This window comes from Lycorma delicatula, chromosome 11 (genome assembly GCF_047948215.1).
Source record: "Lycorma delicatula isolate Av1 chromosome 11, ASM4794821v1, whole genome shotgun sequence".
Taxonomy (NCBI): domain Eukaryota; kingdom Metazoa; phylum Arthropoda; class Insecta; order Hemiptera; family Fulgoridae; genus Lycorma; species Lycorma delicatula.
Window position 1 is genome coordinate 14,610,212 of NC_134465.1, and position 18,887 is coordinate 14,629,098.

Below are 18,887 nucleotides of genomic sequence, written 5' to 3' on the forward strand. Positions count from 1 at the left end.
TAAATATCAATTGTCAATGCGAACGATATTTTAATTTTTTTTATTTTAAATAATTTGTACATCCTATTAAAATAGCATTTTAAAACTCTCTTTGTCGAGTGAGTTTTTTAAGGTATAAAAATATTTCTCGATCGTATTAATAATTTACGCTTTCACGATACATATGCCGTTTATTCGTTTCTTTAAGTCGATTAAGAAATTGAATTTGTATTTCGTCAATTGTTTCCTTCTATTTACAGCGCGTATCCGAATTCATATAACCGTATAATATGAAAAATATTTTTCATTACATATACAAAAATTAATTTTTTTCTCTTGCCGCTTTATTTTTCTGTTTCGTTAGAATGTTGTTTTTTTATAAATTATAAATGTAAGAAATATTTAACACGTTAAAAATATAAACAGATATTTTTTTCTATCTCGGTTACTAATGTAAGATCAGGATGTATTATAAAATCAGTATTTGCAAAAAAAAATTATAAATACCTTAGTTAAAATATTGTTAAAATTATTTTTACGTTTCCGACTCCAAGCTTCTCTTTCCAGCAAACTATCCGTTTCGATGTGTTTCTTTACTTCCCTTGCATCGTAGCTCTAGAGCTATGCTCCAAGAACGAAAGTTTGGTAATCGCTAAAAAAAAAAACGAGCGAGCGTCTTTTTGCATTTCTCGATGTTTCATGACCCGGGGACAAAAAACAAAAAAAAAGTGGACGGTAATGTTCGTAAGTACGTGCGTCGGCGTTTTTGCAGCTTAATAACTTTTGACAGGATAAATCGTTTTCGATGAAATTTTGTACAGACTTAGCCGTAGAAAAAATACGATACGCAATACCGGCCGTTAATGCTCTCTAGTGAAGTATACGACATTTGCCAATATTCGTGTCGTAACTTACTTCGCATTCCTTCATCGACGGCTATCATTGTAGGCTCGTCGCATAATATACTATTATTTACACAGCGGAAATTTAACTTCCTAACCGGCGTAATTTTTTACATCTACTGATTAATAATCCACTTGCGACGTGACAATTAAATTCTGTCTTCCGGTTCAAGTTTAACCGATCGTCTTGGTGGATTGTATTTAAATCGTATACGTTCTTTGCCTGCACGGATTTATACAACCGTTTCATTTTCTTTCAGTTTTTCAGTCGCATACTATATTCTGTGCCGTACCCCTTTCTACATAATTTATCCTCTCTCTAACATATCTTTAGCCTGTCGTTTATCTTCCTTTCTTCCTTTTCATTGATACCGTTCTATAATTATTCTTTTTACTTTCCCGACAAAATACGAGTATATATAGCCGATGCGGTAACTGTAACGATAAGGGAAAATACGAGTAATTTGTTAAAATTTTGGACGTGAGAATGTTTGCAAAACTCGACGTTTCCTGACATCTAACCGAAACACAAAAAATCTTGAAAATTCCGGAAGGATGTTTGCACTATGTCGCCTGCATTTGATAATCGCTCCAGAATGCTTGACCATTAAGACTTGAAAATTTGGTTAATATATCAATATATGTGTCATTAATGCCGTTAAATTTTGGACTTATTCGGACAAGGGTTGAGTATTTGCCTCCGTTAAAAATTTTTATTTTTTGTTGTTGTTTATATGAGTTGTTTACAATATGAAGTAGACGGGAGATGTAATTGATATATAATTAATATAATTAATTAATATAATGTGATATATTTCCAAAACTGATTACTAAAAGCTCAAAAACTCGGAAAAAATATTATTCTATATAAGTTCCAACTTCTGTTAAAAATGTTATCCACGATCCGACAAAATGATTTTTTTCCAGATTTTGTCTAATACTTTTTCACAGCTTAACCGTTAAACCCCAAAAAAGGCCAAATATTTATGCGCACGAAATCATAATCGTATTAATTTTTAAACCCTACAGACACGCCGGTAAAGCGGTACCCGATTTTATATTTTATTAGGTTTCTTCTGATACCGCGTAACAAATTTTATATAACAACGCTTGCCTGAGCCGATTTTAAAATTTGGCCGAGGCTCCACAGTTATTCACACAAAAACATCTGTTCAACATTATCCATAAAGATGTTCCGTTCTTTTACATTATGATGACAAAAACCTCAATTCGATTCCATTTTGTCGTACGCGAAAGATCAGAATTTATATTTTTCGCAGATATTTTTGCGTATATTTTGAGTCAAGACCGAATAAAAATTACATCAGATAAACATTGCCGCATTCAGCGCCTTCAATCGCCTTCGTGAAATATTGTTAGGACCTTTAGTAACCTTATAGTAATCGATTTCTAAATCCCTTTTATAAAATCGTTTAAAAAAATAGTTATCTATAATCAATTTCTGAAATCGTTTTCAATTTTGTATTTATAATCGATTCGATCGATTTTTAAGTAGTAATAAGTAAAGCGTTAATAAGTAAAGAGATCGACGGTAGATTTCCACGAGACATGGTGAGCATGCAGGTTTTGCAAGTCGAGACTCCAAGTGAAGCGCTTTTCCCGCGGGTTGATACGGGCGTCACGGAGCTAATACCTGGTGAACGCCGCAGGTTCACCCAGGATGAAGTGGCGACTGCGGTTAAACGACTAAAAAATAAGAAGAGTCCAGGACCCGATGGTGTGCCAGCTGCAGTCATAAATGGTCTGATGTCCGTCATCCCGTGGGAGATGACAGATATTGCGAGTTATGGGGTCCAGCATTGCTTTTTCCCTGCTTGCTGGAAAGCGTCAAGAACTGTTTTCTTGCCCAAACAACAGTCAGTTCGAGGAGCTCTCGAATATCGCCCTATAAGTCTCATTAATATTGAGCATTATTACTACAATAATGAGCAGGGAAAAGTCGTGGAGAGGCTCATCGCTAATAGACTAATTGAGCAGCTGGAAAACAAGAACCTCCTCCATGAGAATCAGTTTGGCTTTAGGCGGGGGCGGTCAACTATTAACGCCATCAACAAAGTAGTTTCATGGGCTGCTGCGGTGAGGGCTGGGACTTGGAGAACCAGGCGAATCCCGCTAATGATACTCCTGGATATAAGGAACGCTTTCGGTTCGGTACCTTGGCCGGCTATATTGAGGGCGCTTCAAAGAAAAAATATAAGAGAGTACATAGTGACGCAAGTAGCCAGCTATCTATCCGAGAGACGAACTGAAATCAATACAGTGGAAGGTGTGGTAAGTCATCAAGGAGCCGCCTTGTTTTCCTTAAGAAAATCCTCGACGGCCATATCCAAGGTAGGATTTTGACCGCGCACGGCCCTGAGGATTTCGGTCTCCTCTACCCTTATAGGGTAGCGTAATCATATACCGATATCTGCGGCCTCCGCTCCGCCAGCAACTGAGCCTTTAGCCCGTTCTTCTTTAGAACGTCGGCCTCCAGCCACTTCGCCTTCCGCTCGCTAACAGCTTCCAAGATCACGCCGTGGTACCTTGTTTTCGTGACCCGGGAGACGTAGAACCTTTCCCTTCGCGGGTCCAGAACCTTTTTAAGGGTTAGCTCCGTCGCTGCCGACGAAGCCCCCGAACCGGGTTTAAGCCGGACTACCTCAACAGTAGCCCGTTTAATTTTGGCCGCCGACACCTGAACCGGCTGCGGTGGACCGACTCGCTTAGGCGCAGGCATGGCAGCAACTAAGGCGAAAGAGACAGGCTTCCTAACCTTCTTTTCCACTCGTTTAATATATTTCTGTAGTTCACCCAGAACCTCACCCGTCACCGGTTTGAAACCCCAAACCCCTTCCGCAACCCGGTCCGGTTGTGGAGGACCAAAACCTTGGTCTTCAATTTATCGCATACGCCCTTACGTTAGAAGGCCACCCTTCTTGGAAATACACCGCTGGCTACGCTCCGTAGCCAAAACATCTAAGGATTTTATGCCGGCGATCACAGTGACTGCCTCTCGCGAGGCAGTCCTGTAGCCACCGACAACAGCTAGCAATAGAAGACGCCTGGCGTGCAAAAGAATGTCCCTATAGCATTGGAATTGTAAACGATGAGACCAGACAGGCGCAGTGTACAACATTATGGCCTCACAGACACCTTTGCAAAGAATACGCACGGTACGGTAATTCAACCCCCGATCGGGATGGATGACTCTACGGACACCGAAGAAAGCATCGATGGCCTTCTTCGCTACAAACTGGATGTGCTTCTTGACGAGAAGCCTCTCGTCAAGGCTAACACCCAGATATCGATGAAATAAATATAAAAATATAATAAATATATAATACGTAAAAATACCAGCAATTATTAAGGGGATATGTATGCCCCGTAATTGTATACCGGGTGTGTGTTTTGTAAAATAAATTATGTTAGTTACCTATCTACTAAAAAACTGTGTAGATTTGTTTTGTTACGACAAGCGATTTCTGTTTAAATAGCCGATATCTCGAGTAAATTATAAACGATTTTGATACCGAAATACCGAATGAATTTCACTCGATCTTCAACTATCAGGAACCGTGTAGCTATATGTTACAGACCGTCGCTCGTAATATATGCTACACAGTCGCTCGTAATATTATTGGACGTGAAACGATTTTGAAAAAAACGAACCCCTAATTTTACTTTGCATCAAAGAATGGTATCGATGTAGTAAAATTTATCCGTAAACCCGTTTATCGAATTCAATAAAAATGTCGGTAAAAGAATCATTATAAGAGTTTTTCTAAGGAAGAGTATTTAAATATTACAGTGTTGTCCAGCAATTCCAGAATTTCAAAACTTAGATACACGAGTAATTCGGATACGTACACAAGATTTATTTTTCCGCTCGTATAATAATATATTTTAATCGATTACACGGACGGGTAACTTAATTACATTCTATTAGTTTCATCTATCGGTGTAATAACATCGATTAAAAAAAATCTGTTGTATTATTTTCGGATTAGAAAATAATACACCAGATTTTTTGTCAAATCTATACACACAAAGCCTTACTGTAAAATAGACACGAATCAAGATAAGTTAACTTACCCTGACAGCTATAAACTGTCGTACGTTAATTGTAATTTAAAATAATTCACGATTACATGAGGTCAGGGTAGGGTAGCCCGGTTTTATCGCTTGATGTCTGTCTTATTTTTATAGTTCCATGTTTTTATTTTTATATTAAATTAATTTACTTTAATAAAGCGTTATTAACCGTACCTAAATACATATTTAAAAAATTTTAAGGTATTATTAACATGTTTGTATGTGTACTGCTGTGTGTGTATATACGAGTATACACGGGAAATAGGATGAATAAACCGTTTAACTGCGGACGTGATCAGGGCCACTTATTAAAATAACCAAATACTCGTATACAGTACAATATGCTATTATATCCGAAAAGCTTCCTTTTCGGTGCTTTTACGTTACTAAACAAAAAATCACTACACAAGAACAGATTACTATATCGTTATAATTTTAAAAAAAATATTTTTTTTATTTTCAAACTTCAAAATTATAGCCGTATTTTAAAAGTTTTTTCAAAAGTAACTATTATTTTTATTAATTTTTTACATCGGAAGAAATTTATTCTGAATAAAGGACATCGTCAAAACGCTATTACAATGTCAAATCGATACTCAAAATTGGGAATACTCTTATTCAACCGATCGCTTGTTAGATTCATCGTTGTATTTTCCGAAGAGTTGAAACCGGTGGAAGTTTAGTGGAGTGTTAGTAGTAAGCGATACGTTTATCTTCGTACGTAAGGGTGATGGACTGCTCGTTTAACTCTGTCAGATATGAGGTTACTATTTGAACCCAAACGTAACATCCTAATTTGTTTCATTCGTATCTTTGACCTCTGTAGGAATGACTGATCGAAGTTTCTTAACGAAGATTAAATTATAAAAGAATGCAATCCGGTTGTAAACTATATTAATTTTCTAATTACTCGGTTGTTTATCGATCGATTTTCAATATTAATGTTATTCCGTTTATATTAAACGACTTAACATTTTAACAGATAAAACATGTTTTGATAAAATTAACGATTACCGGAATATAAAGATTTAAAAAAAATAACATCGCCACCATTATGAAATGTGTGGACCATAATTTTGGTTATATTAGAGAAAGGGGTACAAATATTGCGATGATTCCGCTATCCGATCTTAGGATATAGGTTTACCTATACGATACACAAAATTGCAAGCAGCAGGAAGACAAAGTTCTTCGACAAAATTTGTAGAAATTTAATTCTGAAAAATCTATCAAATAACGTCGACCGAACGAAAATAAGAGTTTAAGAAATTTTAATTCTGACTTTTAATGAAAACAAGCAGACCAAATTGTAGCAGAAAAATGTTATTATTATTTTAAACCGAACAAGTACTCGTTTCAAAACGGTTTCTTGGTCAAGCCTGACCAAATTTCGAACCCAGAACCTTTGATATGAAACGTTGAGACGCTTTCACTGAAACGATAGATAGATTTTCCCGATTAATCTTTTTATCGTATACGAGTATATTATAAAATCAATAATTTTGTTTTATTATCGGTAACAATTAATCTCTAAACGAGTTTTAGTGTAGCATTATTTACGACCGAAAAACCGGGCGAAATCTTTCGCTAGCCGTAACTCAAACACAAAGCGTTTTTCAGGCTCATATCTACGTGAACATTTTTCATTATTTTAACGAGAGGGATATACCTACAACGTATGGCAGAAACTTTCTGAAAATCTGTGTTACGGATATGTAATTTGTCGATTATATTAACACAAGTAACGATTATCTATCGATGAATAAAAAAATAACGATTAAACCGTGCGTAAACTTACAAAAATTATCATAAAAATCAGAACAGTAGAAGTATTAAAATTCTTTTTGTTTATGGTAGGGAATAAATATAAGTAAACAGAATGAAACGGAACCGTGTATGATAATAGATTATTAGACCGTAACTGGTTTTTGTTTTACTACCGTTTGCTAAAAATTATGCTTTTCACGTAACGAAGTACAAATAGTAAATAAAAAAAATTATAAACATGTCTGTTGAAAGAATTTCAGATGACTAGTTTATATTGAGCCGTTTTGTAAGTTTCTATTCGTAAAGAAAAATCATTTTTGTATAGCGTTTGGAAGTTTTATCGATTAATTTACATATTAGATTCTCCTATTTTGTATAATATTATTAATTAAATTTATGAATTTATATCGTTTATTTATTTATTTATCTATTATGAATTTTATAAATCGAGTATAAAACACATGTAATGTCTTTCTATCTCACGCGTATATAAATTCGTACGTAAATTTAAATGAGCGTGTGCACACACAAGGTTTCAGTTCTGTGCGATTATTTCCGCAGATTAGATTTAACATTTTTTGACTTTAATAGTTAATTAATTAATAATAAGAAACCAATTAGTTTAAACCGGGTTAAAATAAACTAGAAACGTTTTATTATTATTGTAAAGAAAGATTTTTCAGAGTTTTTAGAATAATAATTTATTTCGTTTTAAACAAATGTTGTTTGTTTTAAATAACGAGTCTCGACATTTCGGTATTAGAATGTGTGAAAATTGTAATCCGATAGAAAATCTATTTGGCGTAATGTTCGCTCGTTATACTTACTACCTGGTAAGATACAAACAGGGCTGACTAGGTAGTCGAGAGTAACCGTTTTTTTATTTATAAAGAATTATTAATCTTTTTCTTCGCCTAAATTACTAAAAAAAATTTGGATTTTTTTTTTTTTTTAATTTCATTGTATCTGTTACGTTTCTTAGGTTCGTGTTTTATATTATACGTTGTCGCGTTTCAGAAGAACTCCGTCGTCAAAACTGATTGTACTGATACTTTTAAATTTCTCTTAGTCTTTCTATAACGTTTATTCAACGCCCCTCCCTTTATTTGACGTCTTACCTGCCTTCTTCTTGTTTATTTGTTATTAACGGTTGTACTTATCTTTTAATTTTATTTGGTAAAATAAGTATAACCGTTAATAAAAAATAAAGAAGGCCAGATAAGGCATAACGTTAAATATAGGGAGGGGCGTTGACTAACTCTATATAAAGATTAACAGAAATTTAAAACTACCGGTACAATACGTTTAAATACCTTACTTTACCTTTTCTATTTAAACGTTTTAGTTAACCTCCGTGGGGGCTTTGGGGGTGTGGTGATCTTACCGAAAAATAGATCTTTTCAAGAGAGGTGTAATTTCTAAATTTCGTTTTTTAATGTTTAACTGTTGAAAGGTTTTTTTAAGAATCGCCATCTTTATTAACGGTATGTGTACTATACGCGCTATATTTACTGCGTTTTGTACTCGTAAATTGTAAAAGCAGTAAGACTTTTCTTTCGTACTAGGTTTTTATTTTATTTTATAGAATAATTTACAGAAAATTATTTATAGAAACGATTTATTTTTAAAAGCAAACTGTTATTTTATTTCGTTTGTTTCAGGAAATTAAAGTATGGCTACTGTAAAAGTTTGGTTCCAACAATTGCGTTCTCTAAGATTGTACGTTGTATTGGCTTTAACTACAGCGTATTTTTTAACGCAGTTATTGGTTAGCCATTTAACTCACGCGTTAACTTTATTGGTAGATTCCTATCACGTTTTATGTAACCTTATCGCTCTGATTGGCTGCATTATAACAATAAAGGTACGTAGATTTACTATATATATATATATATATATATATATATATATTTACATAATTTAGTATAATTTTAGATTACAGAAGGTAAATTTAATGTTTTATATATCCTTCTAATAGTTAAGTGCATTTATTTAGTATTACGTCGGTGTAATTTTAACTAGAAATATCTCTCTTTCTCATCTATTTTGTGTACTATTTATCATCATCGTTAATTTCTCCTGTTCTTCATCACAATTTTCCCTAGCGCTTGTCTTCCCGTTTGTTAGATACTTCATGGTACATGAACTATTGACGTTTTCATTAATTACATATATTTCACATGAAATTTTCCATCACCGAGCTGTCCCTCAGAGATCTTATTTAATCGAATATTATTTCAGAATCGATTACAAAGTTTCTTTGTACTAACAGAGATATTAATCGTTATGCCTTAACAAACTTCTAAAACTTATCGGATTTTGTTTATTTGTTACGTTTCGACTATTGATGTTTTTTTTGGGGGGGGGGGAGGAAGAAAGAAAGTAAATAAGTAAATATTGAATTCGTAATTCTATCGGGTTAACCGTAAAACGTATCGTAGTTTCTTTTTTTAGTAAAGTGTTTTTATCTTGTGAAGATTTCTTTCGGTTTGTTTCTTTGCATTTTTTAACCTAATTCAATGTTCCCGATTCAATGCGTAAATAAAAGTTATGCTTATAGATAAATAAACTGCCGATCGCCTTACCGGAACGGTCTTTTATCCGTCTCGGCCTTCCATCCAGAGGTCCCGGGTTTGAATCCCGATCAGGCATGACATTTTTCGTACGCTACAAAATTTGATTTCCGTATTATACGGACAAGCTTCAAACTTATGTAGCAAAATTATCAAGCAAAAGAAAACAAAATACTTTATTTATTTTGATAGGTACATAATAATGCATTATATATCGATGAAGAAGGAGTAGGTAAGCTATTGGAAGGATAAAAAAAAATCGCCTCGGCATTTGCCAGTTCGATAGAGAAAAACGTTGGTAAAACCTTGATCAGAGCGGTATTTCAAAGTACAGAATTCTAAAATAAATGTGATTAAAGCCCAAATTAACTATTTAAATCGTAAATATATGGAATAATATTAAGGTAAATACATGAAGATACCGAATATAAAGAAAGACTATAAAATAAATCACAGAAGATATTAATGAAACTTATTTGAGCGTATATTTACGTACACGTTGAAAGCAGAAAGTTAAGGATTATTTTTTTAAAAAAATGTAATCGGTATAATTTAAAATTCATCGATAGAGTAATATTGTACGAGGGTAAGTCAATTCTTATCCGCAGGTTAGTTATATTTTATGTTGGTAGTACTGTCGGGTTGCGTGATGACGCATGCGTGGTTAAATTTTGTTATGTCTATGCAGGTTTGATGCCGCTAGGTCGGTTCCATTATCGCTGCCCTGCCGTTAACTATAGCTGCTCCGTTCTCTGTTTGCACCAAAGAGCGACGTTCAGCGATCCGTTTTTTGCGGTCGGAAGGTGTACCGGAGGCCGAAATTCATAGGTCTTTCGGTACAGTACGGGAACAGTGTGTTGCCGTAACGGAGTGTCTACGAACGGATTGAAAAATTCAAAAACGGTCGCACAAGTGTTACGCACGACGAAGGAGCCGGACGACCGTTTACAGCCACAAATGAGAAAAACATTGAGCGTGCACGCGACATGGTTTTTTTAGACTGACGAATAACTACCGATGAAGCGGCACATCGTCTGCAAATTAGTTTCGGTTCTACCTACGAAATCGTCCGCAACAGACTTGGGTTTCATGAAGTCTGTGCAAGACGGGTCCCAAAACGACTCGCACAGTCGCATAAACAAACGCGCTTGGACATCTGCCAAAACCATTTGGATCGCTACGGTAACGAACATTACCTCTGATACGGTGACAGAATCATCACCGGTGACGAAACTTGGATCCATCATTACGAGCCGGAGAGTAAACCGCAGAGTACGGAATGGAAACATCCAAATTCGCCCTGCAAAAAATAAGGTTCAGGACCCAACCGTCCGCAGGAAAGGTTACAGTGAGATGCTTACTGCCAAGCTGAAGCCTGCAAGTCGAAGCAAACGCCGAGGACTGCTGTCGAAAGGTATTGTGTTGTTTCACGACAATGCCCGTCCACATACTGCTGCCCGCACTACTAAAACGCTCCAAAAACTCGACTTTGAAGTACCGTCTCGTCCTCCGTATAGTCCTGATCTTGCCTCTTCTGACTACCACTTGTACGGTCCTCATAGAGGCATTAAGAGGCCGTCGATTTACCTCGGACGTAACAGTGAAAGAAGCGGTGCATTCCTGGCTCGCAGCTCGACCGAAAATCTTCTTTTATGAGGGCATCAGGAAGCTTGTAACGATGGACCAAGTGCGTTGAAATGCGAGGGGACTATGTTGAAAAATGATGTACATGTAATTTTCCTATTTGTATTGCGATAAAATTTATAACCGCATTGCTGATAATAATTCGCTTACCCTCGTATCTATTAAAGAAAAACCTTTAATGGTATTTTAAATATATCGGTAAGAAAATTTAGAAAAAATAATCGGGTAATTTATTAAAAATGGCAGCAGAAGCATAAGGTCCTTTTAAGTAACCCAAAGTAACGTGTTGAGTTTAGCAAAAACAGTTCTTTGGTCTGATTGTTACTTTTCAAGCGTAAGTGAATTATCTTTTTAGCAAAGGTTTCACATTCATAAATGTAAGCACGAGAATAAGTTATCGTATTAAATATTTTTAATTATCGGGCTACACAATTCACACTTTTGGATGCCAAATAATGATTTGACAGCACATTGTTTATCTTAAAAGTTCGTTCTGTTATTTTTTTAGGGAGCCCAAACGTGACATACTTAATACGAGAATATATGTAGGCGTAATAAATATTTAAGCATAGCGTTTTATTGAGTCGCTAAAAGAAAAAATCGTTGGAAAAAATGTCTATACTTGTTTGAGCGATTTAAAAAAAAAATTATAATCATTATTTGACCTTTAAAACTGAAATTTTATAACATTAGGAAAATATTACTGAAAATGAAAATATTATCAAGATATTTTATAATAAAAAAACGAACTTCGTATTACATTGTTTATGATGATATAAAATTCACACTTGCCCTAATAATAATCGTGGGTTATCATTTATATTAATTATTGTGATATCATAAAATCAATATCATATTTAGTTTTTGCTGTTATTGGTTATTTGACTGGTTTTATGCAGTTTTATCTGTTCTACGCAAAACATTATTAATACACTATAGGCCAAGGTTGATCACGTCACAGCACGTGACGGGTGTTCACGTGTATTCTTTTTTTTTAACAAGTTTTGCAAAGTATTTGAAAATATAAATACGTTAATTTTTTGTTTTCCCGTTATCTTGAAACGCACCTCAGCCTCAATAATCTCCAAAGATAGTATACCCGAATGAAAAGAAGCGACCTCACGCCTAACACACAGATACCCTTCATCCCCTTCACCCTTTATCTGGCATTATATCGTTGAACAGAGTGCGCAATATTTCTGTCCTGTCAGCCAGTATACCTTGTCTGATCGAGAAAGCAGACGTAAGAACGTCTTTCTTTCGTTTATGTCCCAAAATCCTATAAACGACACTCCAGGAATCCTTATTATCCTGATTCTGCACGACAAAACGCCAAGAATCCCTTTTTGGTGTTTGAAACGTATGAAAATACCGGGTCCTCAAATCCCTATACTCGGAAGCGAGTTCCGCTCGTCGCTCAGGTAGAGAAGCTCGCCTAAAATGACTGACGCAGACCGCTTCAGATCAAAAAACTCTGTCTTCCAGCGCAGAGCGATTCTCTCCAGACTAGAACTACGTGGCTAGAGTGTTCTGCAGCTTCCACATAACCGAGAAAAAGCCTGTCCGCCGACTCCTCCAAATCCATAACTTTCAAACTCGGCCGAAGATACGAAGCCTGGCCGATAATATATCGACAAATTTTTGCCGGTCTGCACTCCTGTAAAGGAAACGCCCCTGCTGAACGGGAACGTTACCGGTGAAAGGCGGCTACCAAATGCTATGGATGTCGACGGTTTAATTTTACATGTTATTGCAGAAAATATTCGTGTCCTTTCGTAAATTAAACGGACGATAGTTATTAAACTTTTTAAGAAGAAATCCTTTTTAGCGGTAGCTTCGACTTAAGGAATTTTACGTTTCCTGCTCTTTTGATTACCGCATCCGTTTTAAAACTTTTTTCCATAATTTTACACCGTAACTACTAACGTTAACCGATATAATTTTTCTAAATTATCTTAAGACTTCTTACGGAATAACGGAATAACTATTCCAAATTTCAGTTACATTTTAATGCAGAAAAAAGGAATATAAGAGATGCACGTGTCAATGCTCTCTTAACCGTCAATAAATGTTTAGTATGTAGAAAGTTTGTTCTAGAACTTATCTAGGAATGTAAAATTTATTTAAAATAATAATATATATATATTTTTATCGAATAAAAATTCACATACATTACAGTAAAAGAGATTTGAACATCGGACGTAATAATCGGGAGCATTCGACCGTGTGTGGAGTGGCAACAATAATATAAAAAACGTAAAGATTAATAACGAAAGCACGTACATACAGTAAGAAAATGAAATATATACTTTATTACAATACCGTTAACTAAATTAATAGATAAATCCTTATTTATCTTTATACCTATATGTCCATACTTCTTTTCATTACCTAACCTCTATTAAAGAAACAAAAATAAATAATTCTTTGACTTGCAAGAACAAAAGATAAATACATTAATCAGAAATAAAACCGATATTCTATGATAGTAGTAAAATAAAATTAACGGTGATGTTCTTGAATTAGAATGCGTGTGAATTCCCTGGCCCTTTTACTTTATACGCTTAAACGATCCAATATATAAACTGAAAATACGAAACCAATTTAATACAATTATCTGAAGCGAGTGTATCAAATACTTAAAAAAAATCTACTGCAATAATGATGTATAATTAATCAATAAATTACATTCTTTTACGTTACTGTTCTCATATTGACGATTATCTTAATTCAAATTTTTACATTTAAAATACAAAAAATAATACTCTTTACAATTTCAGTAATATAGACTGTAATAAACAAACACAGTGCGTTTGAAAAGTAGCTATATATCGACAGATATATAGTCGCGCGCTAGTGCGCACGTTTCTTCTTGTTCTCGAAAACTCGCAAGTTCTTCGCGTGGAATTTTTTCGGTGAAATCACGAATAGCAGTTTGACATTCCTAGAGGCTGGGGGGTTTTCCTGGAAAAATATTTCTTTCTGCGTAACACGGAAGTAAAAATCCGGTGGACTTAAATCCGAAGGACGAGGTAGCCGCAATCTCTTAGAAACGATTCGATCTACGAAACCCGTTTGCTGTAACTTCACGGTTCACCTGCTATATGTACGGTTGCGTCTTTTATTTTGAATCCAAAAATTATTAATTTCATCCTAGCTTAGCTCTTTCACGAATCGGAGAATGATTTCACAATTTCTACGACAATATCGTAGAAACTCTCGGATATTGCAATCCACATCCCGATCTTCTTTCCTGTACAGGAATTTCACATAAGGCATGCGGATTGCGGCAGACCATAAACGTGAATTTTCTTGCGTGCACATACCCCGATAAATGAAACGCGTCTCATCGGCATAAAAAATGTAATCTAGAATATCGTCAGAATTGTCGGCTAGAAACTGTTGAAACCGTTCAGAGTATTAAATTCGTCTTCCACGATCTAAATTTTGAACCGCTTTCAGTTTACGCGGCACGAGACTGAACTTCTTACCGATCGCCCCGTATGCAATCGCAACACCGACTTTCTCATGGACTTGTCGAGAATACGTCGGATAGCGGCCGATATGTGTTACAGTTCTTCATCGAGTATTGATTGTCTACCGCTTCGCGCGTAGTCCTTTATTCATCCCGTTTCCCTAAGTTTCTCGATAAGCGCTCTTACACTATGTCGTTTAGGTACCGGTACACCAGGAAATTTAACGAGAAGCCGATCTCTCACTATCTGCGTGCTCACGGAAGACTTATTCGAAGAAAAATATTCGCTGTTTAAAGTTAACGCCGTTCTGAGCGTTCACGAAAAGACACGTTCGATCGCGTTCAAAGGCGACGAACGTACACCGAACAACCAGGAACAGATACACCTTCTCTCTCAAGGTCACCGACTCGCAGAAGCTAACTGCACACAACGCAGTTTTACCGACCTTTGTAGAAAAGATTATTTGTAGCGCACGAAGTGCAATCCCTCAACATATAATCGCGTTTATGTAGGTGCACAGTTATTCTTTGAACGCGCTGTATTAAACTACTGCGCCTACAATCCCAGACTTCTTTCCTTAAACAGAATAACCCGATATTATGTACAAAGGCAAACAAAATTAACGTTTAACATTAATATATAAAAATAATAAATAGATTCGTAATACCCGCGTTACCCTGATTTTTTGCGTTACCAACAATAGAATAACCGTACAATACTTTTAATTTATAGTCGTAAACAAAAATTAAAGTACGCGTAAGTAAATAAGAAATACACCTAAGCGAAGTAAAAATAACAATGAAATTTTTGAATTAGACTGTAAATACATCGCCTAGCCTTTTTACAGAACACGTTTGAAACCGTTTAAAATATAAAAGTAATTTAATACGCAAAAAAACTAAAAACGAATCCATAGAACGGCAGAAAATTACTGAAACTGCTGGATCTACAATTTAAGCATCTTAGCTGCACGTATTTAGAATGACGCAAACTCTATTTTAAAGATACTAAAAATAAAGGAGAACAATAGTTGCGAAATAAATCTCTGCGAAACAGTAATACTGTGTTAAATTAATAATTCAAATTTTGAATTAGATTTTATCTAAACCGCCGTGCTTTTTTACAGTACTTGCTTAGAACGATCCAATTTTTGCCGTTTAAAAGATCTTTTAATTCGTTTACAATTAACATGTTTTTTTTGAAACACATATCTGATTTCACAAAATATAGGGCAGAAAGCTAAAAGCAAAGGATGTCCATCTTTTCGTTTTGTTACACAGTAAACAAAGTTTCGACCTTGCAATATAGAATATTTGTTACGGTCGATCGCTTCTACGCAACTCGTTAAAGTTAAGCTAAAACGATTTAATAATATTTTTTTTTAATCAAAATATTTATTCTGCACTTACGTATTAACGTAAAACTTAGAAAGAATTTCTATAAATAAAAAAAATTAAATGGTAGTATACAACTTAAGTAAATATTTATGTATAAAACAGTTCTAACAACTACGTATACTTAAATAAGAAACGAAACTTGAATTCGCGCCAAAAAAGAATCGCTGTTAGAATCGCAGTAAATGCTCCGATCCGATTTAAAGTTGTGAAGTTCAAGGTGAATTTTTTTTAACAAAAAGGAAGGGTATTGATCGATGAATTGAACTTATTATAAAAAAAAATGATTCATAACAGAAAAATATCTATTTTCATAATAAAAAATGAACGGTAGATTAACAAAATTATATTATATCAACTTTGTATGTGGTATTAGTTCTAGGTTTTGTTTTGCCTTCTTGGCTTGTTTTAGTAAATTTTTATTATATGGTTAATATTACGTTTACACCCTGTGTTGTTTATTATTTTGAAGTTATTTTACCCTTATTTAACTACCGGGCGATGATAACGCCCAGGCGTTTTTCGCCCACAAACATAAAAAAAACAAAAAACAAAATAATAATAAATAAACAGACCTAAAACGATTTTAATATTTAAAAAGAGATTTTGTTTCTTATGCCGAGGGAATAAAATTTTAATTTCATAAAACCCTTTTAAAATGTACTAATCTATCAGATATAATACGATCGCGTGTACGATATTCGAAATGATCTATATGCGACTTTTAAAAATAAATTTTATATTATTAACGTGATGCGATAAAAAAAATCGGTATCGCGTGAAAATAAAAAAATGTTTGAGTTATAGAGCGACTCTTTAAGGTTATTTTTAGTAAATTTGACTAACAATTGAACGCATCGATTTCTACGATTCGTTCTTTATCTACGTAAATAAAAATGTAAATGTTCCTCCGTTCAAAATCTTAAATCTCCATAAGTTCTTCTTAGTGTTTAACTCTATAGCAATTATTTATTTTAAAAATTGTATTAAAGCGGTCATTCCGACTTGCTACACTTAAATTTTTTCGTTTTTTAGGGTTAAATTAAAAAAATTATTATTACCTTTTGAACTTTGTGTATCTAATTATTTTCTTATACAAATAAATAAAATAATTATAAATTAATCGTTATCTAATACGATCGATTAACAGATAAAGTTTTGTAAAAATTATGCGAAATTTGAAGTTATAAAGCACAGACAAGTGGAATATAACGGTTAAAATACGGTTACAAAAATATCAGATTATACAGATCACACAACATATAACAAAAAAGCATTTTAAAATTTACAGGACTTAAAGCGTTCGAAATAAATAATAATAAATAGATTAAAAAACACAGTCTTTTGAAAAAATACATATTATAAAAACCGATAATATTAAAATAATAAATGAACAGATGAAATTTGAATAAGCGAAGGAGTTACATCCTTCATTTTTAAATTTTACGTTTTTATTTAAAACATTTTTAACATAAAGGATTAAGCAATGCGCACCGTGAAAACGCTAATGTGAGAAAATTAAAAAAAAAAAACAAGCGGAAAAAAATATTTTTATTTTATTTATTCCATAATATATATAACAAGAACACAAAATTAAATCGCTACGCAAATAATAGAAATAAATATAAACACGCGGATAAAGATTTAGATCGCAAACGTTCCGTATTATAATTCTTCAGGTGTAAGCAATCAAAACCGTTTTACAATATTACGATATATTATTAAAATAAAACAAAATACAAAATAATAACGCAACGTTTCACTTTCAATGGCTTTATCAAGTGCAATTAAAAAAAAAACATAACTTAATCGCACGTACAAGAATATTGTACGAGTCAAAATTCAGTGACGCATCAGTAAATAGATCCAAACCACCATACCGTCAACCGCAGATAGAAAAAAAATTTGCGAGAAGAGTTTTAACGTTTTCCGACCCGATCGACAGAAGAAAGGTGATTAAGGAAACAAAAGATCTTTCGTTAAAAAATAATTTCATCGCAAAAATTGTGCAACATTTACCGCGATAGCTTTTATAAAATTATCAGTTCTGAAGGTAACAACAGTAACATCACGGGAGTTAATGTGCGCGATGAAAACGATTATAAACACTATATAACCGTTCCGTATATTCAAAATTTGTCCGAAAAAATTTAAAAAATGTTTTGAAACAGGTATTCAAACGATGATGTTTATAAACTTTATAAACGATTTATAAACGATTTTAACCGCATTTTCCCTAAATTGAAATCGTCAATCGACAACTTAAACAGTCTATCGTATTATACAGCACTCGATGTAACGACTGTCAGGGACAATGTATAGGGCAAACCACGCAATATTTAAAAAAACGTTTGGAGACTCATAAATACCGAAAATATGAAGTTACAGCCTTATCCAAATACAAAAATGATAATAAACGTTTTAATAGCGAGTTAGTTTTAATTATGAGCCGGTAAAAATTTTGGATTATGTATAAATAATAACAGGTGATCGGTGCTAGAAACGATTCGTATTACCGAATGTAAAAATTTTATTAACCACAAACTGGATATTAACGGATTAAGCGGATTATATGCTAGTGTAATACGTTTCATATAATTTAATTTGTGCGGGGGTGTGGTTGTGTATGTTTGCTTTCTACTCGTATGTGCGGTAGGAAATGATGGGCTGGTACGAGTGTATTTACCGATGCGCCAGTGTATTTGGAGTCTCGTCCAATATTGTTATACATATGATTGGATTATTATTATTTTTTTTTTTGTTTTAGTTGCACTTGACCTGGCATTTAAGGCAAAACGATATGTTATTGTTTTGTATTTTGTTTTATTTTAAGTAATAGTTTCGTAATATTGTAAAACGGCTGTTTTGATTGCTTATACCTGAATAATTATAATGTGGAATATTTGGAATCTAAATATTTTATCTGCGTATTTATATTTATTTCTATTATTTGACTAGCGGCTTATTTGGGATGTGAATATTTTTGGTTCTTGTTATTTTAAAATCCAACCGAGAAGTTATCATTTATTGGGTGTGTGTATTTGTATGCGCGCCTGT

At 34.0% G+C, this 18,887-nt stretch overlaps 1 protein-coding gene across 4 annotated transcripts in view; it reads left to right on the forward strand.

Annotated features, from left to right (window-relative positions):
* ZnT77C (Zinc transporter 77C) overlaps positions 1-18,887 on the forward strand; it is a 192,089-nt gene that overhangs the window by 111,453 nt on the left and 61,749 nt on the right. For 3 of the 4 annotated variants that reach the window (XR_012758334.1, XR_012758333.1, XM_075379090.1), the window contains one exon: positions 8,405-8,607. The exons of the other annotated variant lie outside the window; for it this stretch is intronic. Coding sequence is in view for 1 of the 3 variants with exons in the window: in XM_075379090.1 (XP_075235205.1) it covers positions 8,416-8,607 (192 nt within the window). In the remaining 2 variants the exon portion in view is untranslated. The remainder of the gene's footprint in view (positions 1-8,404; positions 8,608-18,887) is intronic. 4 annotated transcript variants of the gene reach the window in all.